Below are 16,630 nucleotides of genomic sequence, written 5' to 3'. Positions count from 1 at the left end.
CGCATCCTCCGTATTTGGTAGTGACGGGCTCGAACCCTGGTCTAATCAAGAAGCGTGTGCTACGCACTGCGGCTCCTTCCCACCTGGCTACGGAGGTGCCTTGTTTACTGCTGCTCTTGAGGAAGCTTTCACAACGTTAGACAGGTCGCAGAAAGGAGTCAATGTGAATGGAGAGTACCTAAACCATTTATGATTTGCAGATGGCATTGTGCTCATAAGCCAGGATCCCAAAGAATTAGAGGAAAATCTTAATCAGTTATGCAGATTTAGTAAGGATTTTGGATTAAAGATGAATATGCTAAAAAAAAAAAAAAAAAGCAATGATGAACAAGTATGCCATAGAAAGGGATATAATGATTGAAAGAGCAGTAATTGAAAAGGTGGAGTTATATACTTGTCTGGGACAAGTCATCAGCCATAATAATGATAAATGGCTGGAAGTCAACAGAAGAATAAATTTTAGATGGACTGCATTCAGGAAATATAGTCACATGCTGAGGAGCAATATCTCAATTTGTCTGAAACATAAAATAATGAACAAATGTATACTACCCACCATGACTTATGAAAGTAAAACAGGCAATCACCAAAAGAATTGAAGAGAAGCTGAGAACAACACAGTGAAGAATGGGAGGAATTATATTGGGAATCAGACTGTTAGATAAGACGAGATACACATGGATTAGGCAGAAAACTCAAGTAAAGGACATTCTTATCAAAACTAAAGAACTAAACTGGTCTTGAGCAGGACACATAGCTCGAAGACATGATGACAGATAGACTAAAAGAATAACAGACTGGTACCCAAGAGGAGCTAGAAGAAAACTTGGAAGACAATGACAGAGATGGACAGATGAAATTCATGACTTTGTGGGTAGTAAATGGATGGCCACTGCACAAAACAGAAGGAACTGGAAATTGCTGGACAGGCATTCATCCTGTAGTGGACTGATAATGATCATCATCATCAGTTGGTCCCACTGTACGGAATTTAAATACTGTCTCAGACCACCGTAGTCTCATGGTGTCTTGTCAATGATATACAGGAATTTTTCTAGCAGGGATAGGGATGTGATTATTTCCTTGTATAAGGCATTGGTCAGGCCACACCTTGAGTACTGTATACAGGTCTGGAGGCCTCATTTCAAGAAGGATGTAGAGCTGCTGGAACGAGTACAGAGAAGGGCAACAAGATTAGTGAATGGAACAAAGGGTTGCTCTTACGAAGAAAGGCTTAAGTTTTGCAAATTACAGAGTCTGGAGACTAGGCATCGGCGAGGTGATCTGATAGAGGTGTATAAGGCTTTGAATGGCTTGAGCATGCTCAATGCCGATGGGATTCTTCCTCTTGCTCAGAATAATCACCTGAGAGGGCATAAATTCAAATTGAGGAAGGACGGATGTCAGATAGATGTGCGGAAATTTGCCTTTAGCCAGCGAGCAGTTGGTTTGTGGAATAGACTTCCATCATTTGTTGTTGAAGTTGATAGCCTAAACAAATTTAAGGCTCAGCTGGACACGTATTTTGAACGAACGGAGGGGTGAAATGGGAGTAGTGGTTGTGCTTTTTTTTTTTTTTTTGGCTGATGCTGAATAAGCTTGCTTTCTTGCATCATATGCCTCTACTAATGCTAATGCTAACTAATAATGCTAATGCTAGTCACCTTTATGAAAGCAAAAACCCTTCCGTTTACCCCTAATGGTAAACAAAAGGATTTTTGAGTAAATACCTCTGAGTAAATCCCACTTCAGCACACTGCCACCTAATGGTTCCTTTATCTGCCGATTCTTAATGCATCAAGAATCACCAATGATAATCAGATCAAGAGTATTACTCCCTCTAGTTGCCTCCCGAACATGCTGATGTAGAAAACAATCATCCAATAAATCCACAAATCCACAAAAGTCTTGCTAGTGTGTGTGAGGGACAAATCCACAAATTCCTGTCAATCTCTGGGAAATTAAAATCCTCCATTATAAGACACTCTGATTTACTGGCCCGCTCTATTTCTCTGCACAATCGCTCATTATACTCATCAGAGTCATTTGTCCTATAACACACTCCTACCCTCATTTTTGCTTTCCCAGTGCTTATTTCACACCAAACAGACTCAACATTGCGTTGTCCACTAACATCAATTGGATGCACTTATTTATATTTTATGTGTTTCTTAACTAACAGCATAACCACTCCTCCCTTCCTCCAAGCAGTGCAAATTCCAATTCTGCACTGCTTGTGTCTGTGTGACACCATGTCTCAGATATCCCAACAATATCTGCCTTTAAAGCACTTCAAACTCATCAAATTTATTAAATATCTTCTTAGCATTGGTGTACATGCAAGTATACATGCACCCTAACACAGTCCATGCATTTACTTGTTCCACTATGACACCCAGCAATCCTGGAAATCCCCATTGCCTTGCTTTCCAGGCTGCTGCTCAATTGCATTTCAATAGAAGCAGTGCAAGAATCACTTTCACCTCTGCCAGTGGTACTGTTAATCTACTAGTCCATTCCCATCCCCCCGAAGCTAGCAGTTTTCCAACCCACCTAAATCTGCCTCAATAGCATCAGCAAATATTCTTGCACCCTTTCTATTTAAGTGTATCACATCCCTGTAGAAGCAGTCTCTGCTGTTAACAAGCACAGACCAGGCTGAGAAAAACTCTACCCCTTGAGTTTTGCAGAATCTCTCCAGGGCCGAACTGATGGACAAGGCTCTCATCATGTACTTCCTCCTATCGTGTCTGGGCAGAATTGCAGACACTTTCAAATTCAACCCTAACTCACAGCTTTTTTTCAGCATTGACTTGTACTTTAAGTAATTCCGCTGGTCTCCTACTCTTATCATTAGTGCCAACGTGTACAACAATATCACCCTTTGTGCCCTTTAAAGATGATATCTGCTTTACAACATCATCAACTTTTGCCCCTGGCAGACATACCCTGGTCCTGTTCCACTTATCCTTTTTGCACAATATGTTCCCCGAGTCACCGACAACTAGTTCCTTTGGGACCAGCTCATTCTGCCTTGGGGATTGCTGCTGTGTTGTATGATGTTTAAGTGCAAGCTCTGGCATTGATGTGGGCAGCTGAGAGCTTGATGCACCCCCTCAATTTAAATCCTTCGAGGGCATCCACCCTGTCTTTCAAGCTCTCATATAGGCCCATAACAACGTTGAGTTGGCACCTGATTTCCTAACACTCCTTACATCGCGCGCACACTGAGACATTCCCCTTGGCAATATCATGTCCAGTTCCTGATTGCACCACAAACATCAAACATGCAGTGCATTTCAAAAGGCTGTGATTCAGAGGACAACCACCCCCCTCAGTTCTCCCCTGAGCCGCAGCACTCCCATTAGTTTGGGCCTTTTGCTTTGCTGCTCTGGTCTGATTCATGATTTCTATTCAATTTAAAATAAAATTCCAATACAAAATATAACCCTAAACTTATATTCTAACGCAGTTATAACAATATATATGTATTTCAGTATTGAATATTATCTCGTTACATTATATGACTTTTTTTATCTCCTGTCAAGTTATATATATTAATTTATAATGTTACGTTTGTAAAAAAAACTAGGTGATTATATGTATTTAGTTAAAAAAGTACAATTTAATTGACAATGAAATTTAATAAGATTAGTAAATTTTACTGATTAATTGATATTACTATATTCGCTATATAGTTTTCCGTTAAACCTTATGCTATCTAGTTCGGGGTATACGTTGTATCGTATAACGATGGCGGCAAGTTACAAATGGTAACTCTATGGACATGATATTAATTGCTTTCAAAACCATTTATATCAATATTAACCATTTTTATCCCAATTTGATAATTATTTTTACCTAAATAAATTACACTGCATTAGGACTACCTTTTCTACCCGTATTAGAAAGTGCTAATTTCATTTTCATTCCTTTTTGGCCTTTCACTTTTCTTCTACTACTATGCACAAGTATAGAAACGCAGTTCCTAACACATGGTCAGGTGTAGTTCCCTGATGAAATACCTGCATGTATCAATATTTATTTCAGCTGACATCAGATCAAGCATTTTTGCATTACCTATATTAGACCATTTACTAAAAATGTTCTCCCCCCCCATATCTGATGACAGCCATACCATTTTAATTTTATTATTATTTTCATTTTTATTTGCATTTTATTAGTATTTTCTTGTATTAATTTTAATATACAGTTCCCCCAATTTATATTGTCTTGGCAATTCAGCCCTTAATTTACTTAATTCATCATAATATCTAGGATAATACCATTCTTTCGCCTTTCACTAATCTACTACTCTTCTTTTTCTACTTTCCTCACCCTTATGGTTCTGGCACCTTGTGTAACTTTCACATCCATTTATACATTCTCCACTGGAGCAGTGGCTTTTATTTTGAGTAGTGCATTGCCAAAGCTACAATTTTCACTGTCACTTGTTCAACATTTTGTATTACAAGATGTTCAGCAATGCTATTTTTAATATTAGATTAGTAAGACAAAGTAAATTAGCAGCCATTAGGCTATAATCAATGCGAGTATTATCGTGATGGAAAACTAAAGAAACCATTACTTGCAGGTATGTTTAAGAAACCATTACAGGTATGGTAAAGAAACCATTAATTGTAGATTAATGGTTTCTTTACCATTAATCAGCATTAATTTAACCAGAGTTCTCTGGTTAAATCAAACAAAAACCAACTGGGCAAGCAGATATACACACCAAAATAATTGTTAGGCTTGAATTAATATAATGCTGGTGGAATACATTCATGATGTGGAACAGGTTGTCATTAGAGTACAGTCTTCCAAATTTTTACAGAAGAAAAGTTTGTAACATTCTGTCAACATGTGTGTGTGTGTACATACATTGTGTATATATATAAAGAAACCTTACCACATCACTGCTTATTTTATTGGATGAATTTAATCGTTCCATATCAGCTGGGCTCCGCAGTTTCCCTAAAAAAAAATATATATATATAATTATAAATTTAGTACTACTCTGTGCTATCTTGAATTATACCATAGTTTATTAATTATTTACATACTTCTCACCCACAGGGCATGCAGACCCTAAACTTCAATGAAAAAGCTGAACAATGCAGAGAAACCTCCCTTAAGAGACATCTCCCTAAAAGGTACACCTCTTGTTGCAAACATTCAGGCTCATCTACCAGCCAGAACCAGCCATTACACGTTAGACAGCATCTCCAAAATGCACACTCTCTAATGCGGACACAAACACTTCAACAGGTGTCCTTTTGGTATTTTCAACCACCCTAGACAGGATACTTTCAAGAGTAACTGATAAACATATGCATTTTTATTGCTCAATGAGCATTTGCAATGAAGACAAGTGAAAGTCAGGGTCGTTACATTAATACTAATTAGAGATGTGATGACCATGGATCAATATGCTCACCTCTTCTGATAAGTAATGTTGAAAAAAATTTTTGGGCTGTCCAATGCAGTTTTCACTGTTGTGCATCACTTAACAAGACAATTAAATTATCAAACTAAGAAATACTATTTCCAGAATTTAAAAGGAAAAGAAAAAAAAAAGAAGCAGCACTGTAGCAAGTCTGTATAATGAATAGATAATTTTGACCAGTAGCCCATAACGATATTTCATGCCCACAAATACAGGATATCTACAAACCTCCTTTACAAAACTTAAACATTGTGTGAATAGGGCAGGTACATGATACAAATTTGAAATGACTGAAGTAATAGAGGACATCTTCAAGTTTGTATTCACCAACAGGAAAATTGCACTTCTGAAGTAGATGGCAGCATAATCGCAAAACTATAATCATGGAGAAATTTATTAACCACAAGAACGCACAGTGAATACATTGATTCAACAAGCTCCAGTCTGCCAACACTGTTATGCATCAATTTTGAACAATGTTTAAAAAGAACAGAGCCACAGTTGTGCAAATGGTAGGGAAAATTCATAAAGGAAGCTTGTTTGTGCAACTATCCTTACAGAGGTAGTAAACGAACAAAAATCAGTGAGAATGCAGTGGAGCCAGTTCAAAGAAGTTTTATGAAAAGCCCAAGGAAATCCATACGACATCCCAGTCATGAGCTTAACATGTCAAGATCAATAGTAACAATTTACACCGCTGTCTGAAAATGAAACCGTATAGGCTGCAACTTGTACAGAAGCTAATGCATGGAGAAGATGAAACTTCTGATTTGATCTAACACAGGGTGAACCTTGTAGGAGGAATGTTGCATTGCTGTAATTGAGCTGAGCGAGTCCGTGTATACTATGTATTTTACAGATGGGTAGTGAATCAGATTTTCTAAGGCTAATTTGATTGCATGGAGTTCTGCTGAAAAGCTGCTATACTGAGCTGGAAGAGCAGCCGAAATGATTGAAGAAGGAAATACTGCCGCTGCTCCTACCGCTGAATGTGATTTGGAGCCATCAGTATAGATCGGTAAAAAATCAGCATATTTTTGAATATGGCTTGCATGGAGTTGTTTCACATTGATTATTTTAGGCGATTCTTTCCCCATTCGTGAAGATAAGTATCGCAGGTTAATTGTAGAGGCGGACTTCAAGGTGGTTGAGAGTAATTCATTACTTGTTGCCTGTTAAAAATTGGAACATTCCAACTCTGTGTTATTTCAATTAGGCGTAAGCCTGCTGGTCTTATTTTAGTGGGTTTGTTTCTATAGAGATTTTGCAGTGGTGGATTAAAAAGGTATGGCTCAACAGGATGCTGCCAGCAACTTTGTATTCGGGCTGCATACTTAAGAAGCAGCGTTTTTCTGCGGAGGTAAGGAGGTGGCTCATTAGCTTCAATATATAAACTATGAATAGGAGAGGTCCTGAACGCACCAAGTGCAATCTGCAATGCACTATGCTGTATAGGACCTAGCCATCGTAGTATACTCTTACGGGCAGAATCATAGAGTGGAGCACCATAATCCAATCGGGATCTGATCAGTGATCTATATAAAAGCAGCAAAGATGTACGGTCTGCTCCCCAAGACAAGGCAGATAAAGCTCTTAGTATGTTTAGTTTTTTGAGGCAGGAAGTACGTGCAAATTTAATGTGCTCAAGGAAATTTAGTTTCCTATCCAAGGATTAACCCTAAGAATCTGATGTTGTTAGTCACTGGAATGGTAAAGTTTGATATATGAAGTTCAGGATCTGAGTGCATTTTTCGTTGATTACAAAAATGGATGGCAACAGTCTTCTGCTGTGATAGACGATAGCCATTTAACCTTGCCCACCTTTGGACTTTATTCAGGGATATCTGCAGTTGCCGTTCAATGGATCTCATGTTCTGAGAATGGCAAGAAATAGAGAGATCATCAGCGTAAAGGTAGGTCTGAACAGCATTTGGAAGTTCTTTTGTGAGGGAATCGATTCTAAAGGCGAAAAGGGTTGCACTCCGTACAGACCCTTGTGGCACTCCTCCTTCCTGTGAAAATGTCACAGAAAGTGAGTTGTGATATCGAACTTGGTATGAACGATTCTGAAGAAAGTTCCTAATGAATATAGGCAGGTTGCCTCGTAAACCAAGAGCATAAAGGTCACTGAGAATGCCACAACGCCAGGTAGTATCAAATGCCTTCTCTATGTCTATGGAAACCATAACAAGATGTTCATTTTTTACAAAGGCATTACGAATTGCAGACTCAGCTTTGATCATGAGATCTAAGGAGGACCTGTTCTTACGAAACCCATGTTGGTGATTACTTATTAGGTGTTCTGTTTCGATGATCCAAACAAGTGCGATCGATTATGGATAATTTTTTCAAGTAATTTACCAAGGCAACCAGAGAGGGAAATTGGTCTGTAACTGTACGGACTGGTAGGATCTCTTCCAGGTTTCAAAAAGGCAAGAACTGCTGCATGATGCCAAGAGCTGGGATAAATGTTTTCCAGAAATATTCGGTTATAATAGATCAGCAGTATTTCTAAGTTTTTGTCACCAAGGTTTTGTAACATGATATAAGATATTCCATCTGGCCCAGCGGCACTGTTGCGTGTTGTTTTAATGGCGTGTAGAAGTTCAGAATATTGAAGAGGCTGGTTACACGGAAGGGAAACTGAGGTTCAAAAGTTGATGGCACGTTGTTCAGTCGTGGTCTTTATTTTCTGGAAATCCAGAGAATAATTTGATGCCGCAGAAACTTCGGCAAAAGTTTTAGCCAAGGCATTTGCTATGTCTTCAGGAGCAGAGAGTTCTTGCCCATTCCACGAAAGAATTGGCGAAGGGGTGGTTGGAAATTTGCCAGAAATCTGCCTAATTTTCTTCCATATTAACCTGGAGTTAGTGTTTCTATTTATGGTAGATGTAAACTGGATCCAAGAATTCTTCTTGGCTTGCCTCTGAATGAGACGTGCTTTTGTCCTTAATTTCTTGTAGTTGATAAGGTTAGCTGTGGTTGGGGATTTACGAAATAAATTCCATGCTTTATTTTTTAACTTCTTTGCTTTTGTGCATTCTTCAATCCACCAATAGTTAATGTGCCTTCGGAACTGGGTATTCGACAGTGGAATTGAACAGTTAGCTGCAGATAGTAGTTGTGAAGTAATATAATCTGTGGCTTCATCTATCGACTGTGTTCTTATAAATTTCTCATCCAGATTGACAACTGACTGAAATTTGGCCCAGTTGGCTTGAGAGAACTTCCATTTCTTGCAGTGTTTGGCTACTGGCGGTGGTGCAGTGAGCAAATCACAAATAATCGGAAAATGATCACTGCCCATGGGATCGTCCATAACAGACCATTCCATGATTGGATACAGAATAGGGGAGCATATCGAGAGATCGATTGCAGAAGTTTGTCCAGTTGGTAATTGTATGTGAGTAGGTGCACCGGTATTAAGAATGGTAAGATTTTGCTTATCTATGAAGGTTTATTTGCTTATCAGTCAGCCATGCCTGTCCAATTTAGTAGATCCCCATAGGGGGTAGTGGCCATTGAAATCCCCCAGGAGACAGATAGGGGAAGGTAGCTGTATTAGAAGGTTTTCAAGATCTTGGTAACATGAAGGTACGACTTGGTGGGAGATAAATTGATACTAAAGTTAACTCAATTTGGGTTACCAAACGTACAGCAGTGACTTCAATTTCAGTTTTCAAAACAGTTTGCTTGGATGGGGTCTTTGAACTGACCAAGATGGCCACACCCCCACGAGCGGAAGTTGAAGTATTACGGTCTTGTCGGTAGATAGAATAGTTCTTTATGCTGGCAGAAATTTGGGAAGTTAAATAGGTTTCTTGTATACAGAAACAAACTGGAGAGTAGCGGTTAATTAAGTCTTGAATATTGTTAAAATTGCTACGAAATGCTCTACAATTCCATTGAAGAATATAAGGCATTATTGTTGTTTAGTAAAAGAAGCTGTATCTGACTGTTTTTTTGATGTGACTGTTTTATGGCATTCAGGTTTCGGTTTGTCTTTTTTGAAAAATGGCAGATCAATGTCCATATCTTCTTCCACATGTATTTCTAAGACTGGGTCTCCCTGTCTGGATGAGTCAATTGTATCCATGGATGTGTCTTGAATATTCGTTTTCATGTTTGAACTTCGATTATTTGATGCTGCAGCAGCAGCAGCATTTGTTGGAGCAGTAGGAGAAGGAGATTTCACTGGTACTGTAAGAGCAGTATTGCTTGCCTGGTTCAACTGTTTCGGGATATTGGACTGTTGCTGGGAGAGAACAGTTCGTGCCCAGTCAGAGATTGAGTTGTTTGAAGGGACTGTAACATCAGTCTGGGTGGCCACTGATTGATATTTTTGTGCGACACTGGCATATGTGCGTTTTGTAATACTGGGAGCAATTAATTTTCTCGCTTCTTGAAAGCTTACTTTATTTTAAATTTTATAATTCACAATTTTCTTTTCAGTTTTCCACCTGTCGCATGTACTAGAATAGGCGGGATGGTTGCCTTTACAGTTAGGACAGCTCATTTCTGTTGCTGAACAGTCATTTTGAGTATGATCGGTGGACCCACAGTTGGGACAGACTGGGTTTCCTCTACATGCCGTTTGAGAGTGGCCATACTTTTGGCATTTATAGCATCTCAATGGATTAGGGATGTAGGGTCTAATGCGGCAAAGAAGATAACCTGCTTTTATGGAAGAAGGTAGGTTTGGGGTATTAAAAGTGAGTATAATATTCCTTGTAAGTGCCAGTGTGTTGTCCTTTTTAATCATGATTCTTTTTACTGCAATTACATTTTGCTCCTGAAGTTCTTGACATTTCTCCTCCTCCGAGACATTCAGTAGGTCCCAGCTGGATATAACACCCTTAGATGTGTTTAGGGTACCATGGGGAGAAACTTTTACTAAAATTCCAGCAAAATTTATAACTTTTAGTAGATGCTCTGAATGTTTCCTGCTGATTGTTTCTATTAGTAAGTCTCCTGATTGCAGTCGCTTGACTGTTTTAGGAGATCCTGCAAGACTTTCGAGGTGTTTCTGAATAAGAAACGGAGACAATTTGGTGAGAGGCTGATCTGTAAGTGAGTGCATTATGAGAAATGCAGGAAAATCTATGTTTGATGAGTTGGTCTTAAACCTCTTCGGTTGAGACATGTCATGTTCATTTTCTATGTCTGGCCGAGAACTTGTCGGCTCTAGTGGAGGAAACTTATTGTGTTCCATAATTGCTCCTTTTGGCCCTTGGCAGATTAACTGTTCTGCCAAGATTTCCAGCCCCGCCACGGGGAGGCAGGGGCGGTGCCTGGTGTGACCAAGCGAGAAGTAGTATGTGTTAGTAATAAATATATAAGAAATAAAGAAAGGTGACTTTCCTTTCCTGCTCTGTAAAGTACTTTTTTAACAAGAGCTCTTACTGAATAAATAAATTGCTTTAAGGACAGGAACGTAAAAGAACTATAATATCACTTTTGGAAAATCACTCTTTAAGCACAAAGAATTCGCTCAGTCACAATTGCTTGGCACCCGGGGCCACAATCACAAAAACATTGTTCACAATGTATTCACAATGCGTGAACTGTGAATACATTGTTCACAATGTATTCACAATGCGTGAACTGCGAACTGCTATGCATTCGAGCATGCACTGATGAAGCAGTCGCCTGATTGGTCCCTTCAAAGTTACATTCTGGACAGCAAATAGATCTATGATGCTATGCCGTATGTACTCAGATGTAAGGATGCATGCAGGCTTGAATCGGCATGTGAAAATTAATTTTCACCCTCCCTGTGCTGTCATCTTGATCCGACATCGAGGGGCGCCATTTTGTCAGCTAGCCTCGGGTGTCGAAATAGCTTGGCACTGTACTGATGTGGCCTGTCTATGACGCCCTTCTCTGTCGGTGCCCTTGGCACCTGCCCCAATGCCAATTCCTATGCCACTGATTGCTACCCATATGCAGTACCTTGCATTTTTTAATTTTAAACTTCAACTGACATTTCTCAGCGCCTCTAACTTTTCTGAATCTTGTTGCAGCAGCCATACCTTCATTACTGTCATTCACCACAATTCCAACTTTCTTATCATTGCCAAAACTTAAGACATTAAGCCTGATATATACCCTCATCAATATTATTAATAAATAAATACAGAAAGCAATAATGGGCCCAGCATTGCCTCAATAGCATTCAGCAAATATTCTTGTAACCTTTCTATTTAAGTGTATCCCATCCCTGTAGAAGCAGTCCCTCCGGTTAACAAGCACAGACCATGCCGCGAAAATTTCTATTCCATGGGCCCTGCAATCTCTCCAGGGCCAAATTGATTTACAAGGCTCTCTCATCATGTACTCCCTCTTATCATCTAAGCACAATTGCAGACACTTTCAAATTTGAGTTAAGGTTAAATTGAGGCATGATTTCCATTTAAATTCAATTTACTTTATAAGAATGCAGCACTAAACTAATAGATAACTACATGTAATAATAACACAATTCTATTCACAAGTTATGCAGTTATGTATCCCATCAGTTAAGTTAAGTAAGCAGTTAAGTTATTGCACGCACACATCAACTCATGTAAATTCGACTTTACGTAAATTGTTGCCGGCAGGTGCAAACTTAAAAAAATCACGGACACATATTTTGCATCCCGTAGGAAATAAATGGATACATAGACGCTGTAACTCCATAAGACAATTGCCCTAAAAAAAGTACATACAACGTTCATTGTGTTTGCATTGTAATTCCTCTCTTGGTTGGGCGCTGATAATGAATTAGTCAAATGAATGCATACTTTACTACTGTTTCGGATCGGACACCTGAGATCCAAAACAGTAGTTGTGCCATCAGTGTTCTTTTTAACCTCGTGTCAGTCATCATCAGTATTCTTTTTACTCCCTTGTACTTGTTACAATGATGAAGGGAAAGCGACCAATTGAAAGTGCTAGGAAACAAAACAAAATTAATTTAGAAATGAAGATGAAAACGATTAAGTAGTACGAAGCAGGACAAAGTTGTCATCTACTGCACAGGAATCAGATCTCACTGCTTCAACAGTGAATACTACTAAATTTTATAGGGCAGTGTGCATATAAAAAAACATGTTTAAGGATCAACAGAGTTCAGGTGCTATATCAGGGATAGAAAAGCTATTAATAATAAGGATGGAATATCAGATTCAGAAGCAAGTGTCCCCTGAGGTACTGGTGCGTGTCTTAATCTTTTTATTGTACATTTCAACACACTTTTGTAATGTAATTTTTCCTGCACATGAGATAAAAAAATTGAATAAATAATTTCATTTACATGTTTGTCGAACATTTCTTTTTTGCTTCAATCAAATTCAACGAGCATAGTTGCGAGTGCTGCATAAGGATTTAGGGAAATTCTGACTTATGCAAAATTCAACTTGCATAAAGTTCTGCAGAATGCAACCCTTACATAAGTCGGGGAATGGATGTATGTACCAGATGGTTATAAAATAAGTTTCCCTATTCAGGAGGCCCTAGTGTCAAAACAGTTAGAGATAGCACTGTGAAAATCGGTGGGTATGTCATTTAAGGTATGGGGAAGTAATTTATAGAAGAAAAAAAATTTGTTCAAATTTAAGTCATGAGGGGATAAATTGGCACGGTAAACATAAGATGGAATACTTAACTTAGGATTAGATTTTAATATCAGAACTTAGAAATCTGCAGATATTGTTTTATGTGCTTTCCTTCACTTGAGATGACATTCTGAAAACGGAGGACTGACTGCATGCGACAGTTTCGCATAGCATCTCATTGGAGATGTTGGCTACATGCTGTTTAATGCTTGCTTTCAAATCGACAAGCATCTGTATGCGGCCATGGTAAACTCTTTCTTTCAGGTATCCCTATATCCAAAAATCACAGGGATTGAGATCTGCTGATCGGGCTGGCTAGAACTGCGGACAGTCTCTAGAAATGATGCGATCATTTCCGAATGTTGAATGGAGCAGTTCCTTCACTTGTCAACCAACATGGGGAGGGGCACCACCTTGCATGAACGCTATGGTCTCCAAGCATTGGCTTTCTTCCAGAGCAGAAAAAATTTGATCTATTAGAAGAGTGCAGTACTGTGCACTAGTTACCGTACACCTTACAGGGACATGAGGTGTAGACTCTTCAAAGAAAAATGGTCCGATTATAAATTCTGCTGTGAATTCACACCATACTGTAACGTATGGACTTTGTAGTGGTCTTTCATGCACAGCAAATGGATGAGAAGTTCCACATATTTGGTAGTTTTGTGTATTTACAGCCCAATGAAGAGTGAAATGGGCGTCATCAGACCACTAGATTATTCGGGCCCATGTATCATCAAGTTCCATACAAGCCAGAATTCAGAGAGCAAAGTCTATTCATTGTTGCTGATCACAAGACTTTAGTTCTTGCACTACGTGAATCTTGTATGGGAACCAACGTAAAATTATTCGAAGCACTTTATGTACAGTAGACCAAGGAAGGTTCAAGTCTCTTGACACACATCTGGCACTACTGACTTGTAGTGTTTCGTATTCTGACCTAGAGGCTATTGACCCGCCGCTTCATCCACTACCTCCATTCCGATATGTAGTCGTCCCCTGCCTGGAATTACACCTAACTCCCCGGTCACTTCAAATTTCTTTATTCGTTTCTCCACTGAAGTCAAATGTCCTTTACGCAAAGGTCCTTTATAGTTTTCGAAGCCCCACTGACATCAAAGGTCCCTTACGCAAACCTTTAAGTTTCCGATATTCACATAGTGCTGCATTAGCAGTACTATTATTCTGGTAGAACAGTTTTACTAAAAGAGCAGGTTCATCTTTTGTAAGAGCCATAATGGTTATTGACGGTGGCATTGGCCTTTCTGCTTTTATCTAACAGGATGTCATTTGTGTAAGCAGCATGTCTTGAAGTAAATGACAACTTTTACATATGTGCAGTGCCTTTTCCCCCTGGTGGCAGAAATTTGAACTAATTCTTTTTCATTTACAAATTGCTTTCCCCATACCCTAAATGACATACCCACTGATTTTCACAGGCTAATGCTCACTGTTTTGACACTAGGGTCTCCTGAATGGAGAAACTTATTCTATAACCACCCGGTATATACAGTGGCAGACAAAAAAAAACTGCATCACCTTAAAAAAAGTAACATTTGTAGTGAAATGTATAAGATATTGTTTGATTGTTTGTCAAAAAGCAAAAGGTATTGCATCAGATAATGTTCCTATTGTATCAGACAGTAATTGCAGGATATTGCATCAGCTGTTCCTATAAATACGCATTGGAAGGGTACACACTCATTAGTATCCTGTTTTGTGGAGGTGTAAGCATGGTTCCATATATTCAGTTGACACCAAGAAAAAAAATGTAGCTGTTGTTCTGTCCCAGGAAGGACTTTCTATGTGTGCTATCACTGCTAAAATAGGCTGCCACCAGTCAACAGTATCCTGGGTGCTGAAATTAAAGCATGAAACCGGTAATATGAAGAGAAGACCTGGATCACGCTGTAAGAGAGTGACTACGCCTTCCCAATATCGATATTTGAAGCAACTATGCCTTCGTAATCACAATGCTAGTGCTCCTGATCTAAAACTGGACTTTGAAATGGCCTCTGGTGTTGAAACAAGTGCACAAACTATTCAAAGATGGCTTTCGGAATGTGGCCGGTATGCCTATCGGCTCAAAAAGAAGCTTTTGTTGACCCAACAAATGAGGAAGAAGCGACTAAAATGCATGTTTCGTGGACAAAAGAGCAATGGGACACTGTCATCTTTTCTGACGAATCGAAATTCAACCTGCATAGCTTGGATGGGAAGCAATATGTCAGAAGAAAAAAAATCGATATTGAAAATTGGAGGCATACCATCCTGACTGCATAACACCGACTGTAAAGTTCCCCGCCAGTCAGGTGGTCTGGGGATGCATAACATGCAAAGGGGTGGGACAATTTTTTTTCCCCTTTTTTATTGTATGGTGTGATTAATACACGAAGGAACCAGTTTTTTCCTGCTTCCTTCATCTATTGTGGCCGTGAGATCCAACCGGATAGTATGGCACCATCGTGAGATCCAACCGGATAGTACGACACCATCGTGATATCCAAGCCCGAGGCGGGAATCGAACCCGCGACCTTTGGGTTGCCAGGCAAGCACTTTACCCACCCAGCTAGCCTGGTCGGCAGTGGGGCAAATTAAGTTTATTATCAGAACAGTGAATACAGAAACCTACACTACTATCTTGGAACAGTGCCTGAAACCCGTCATTAGGAATCACCACACAGACATCCAAAACTGCATTTTTCAACAGGACTCAGCACCTTGCCACACAACAAATTTTGGTACGTTTTATGCTATTTAGATTTAAACGAGAGAAAACACCAATGTTTTCCCTCGTTTTTCTCCCTTAAGGTGCAGTCATACCTCAGAAATGCTGGCATTACAGTGTCGGACTGGCCGGGAAAGAGTGCAGATTTGAACCGGATTGAAAATTGCTGGTACATAATGTTGTCTAAAATTGCTCAGAAGAAGCCAAAAAGTAAGATTCAGCTGCAGGAGAGAGCACTGTAAGGGTGTGGTACCATGAAATTGGGCAACCACATATATCCAGAAGTTGATTAACTCTATACCAGGTTGTTGCAAGGCTGTAACTGCAGCTCGTGGAGAAACAACAAAATACTGAAGACTTATTTTGCTGATTTACATAATACTATTACGTTAACTTGTCATTTCAGTATGTACACATAAATGCAATAAAATGTATGTTTGATTGTCATGTTTGCCATTTGCATGATTTCTCATATTTCGATTAATTACCATTTTACCCTTTGGGAAGATATTTATGGCAATTAGGAATATCAGGTGGAGACTTTTTATTGGACTTTATTCGCAGAGATATAGATATATCCCATTTAACAAATGCTGTTGTTGTTATTTGGTTTTTAGGAACATTAGCAACTAAGGCCATATTGCTTCGGGGATATGCGGTGGTCATTCCCTGACCTTTCCGCATCCTCCGTATTTGGTGATCACGGGCTCAAACCCCGGTCTAATCAAGAAGTGTGTGCTACGCGCTGCTGCTCCTGCCCACCTGACTACGGAGGTGCCTTAACAAATGCATTTCGAACATTTCTGCAACCCACAATGCAGCGCAATACAATTTGCAAAATTATTACTTGTTAAATTC

At 39.3% G+C, this 16,630-nt stretch overlaps 1 protein-coding gene across 5 annotated transcripts in view; it reads right to left on the bottom strand.

Moving 5' to 3' along the window:
• The window catches only part of LOC150081835 (E3 ubiquitin-protein ligase CHFR-like), a 352,893-nt gene that overhangs the window by 158,578 nt on the left and 177,685 nt on the right, over positions 1-16,630 (bottom strand). For all 5 annotated transcript variants that reach the window (XM_090378929.1, XM_090378930.1, XM_090378932.1 and 2 more), the window contains exon 9: positions 4,913-4,977. In XM_090378929.1, coding sequence (XP_090235055.1) covers positions 4,913-4,977 — 65 coding nt within the window. The remainder of the gene's footprint in view (positions 1-4,912; positions 4,978-16,630) is intronic.

Source organism: Mastigoproctus giganteus, chromosome 8 (assembly GCF_048544385.1).
Source record: "Mastigoproctus giganteus isolate SK-2022 chromosome 8, ASM4854438v1, whole genome shotgun sequence".
NCBI lineage: Eukaryota > Metazoa > Arthropoda > Arachnida > Uropygi > Thelyphonidae > Mastigoproctus > Mastigoproctus giganteus.
Note: the sequence above shows the minus strand (reverse complement) of the source record. Positions and strands in the feature narration are given on the sequence as shown.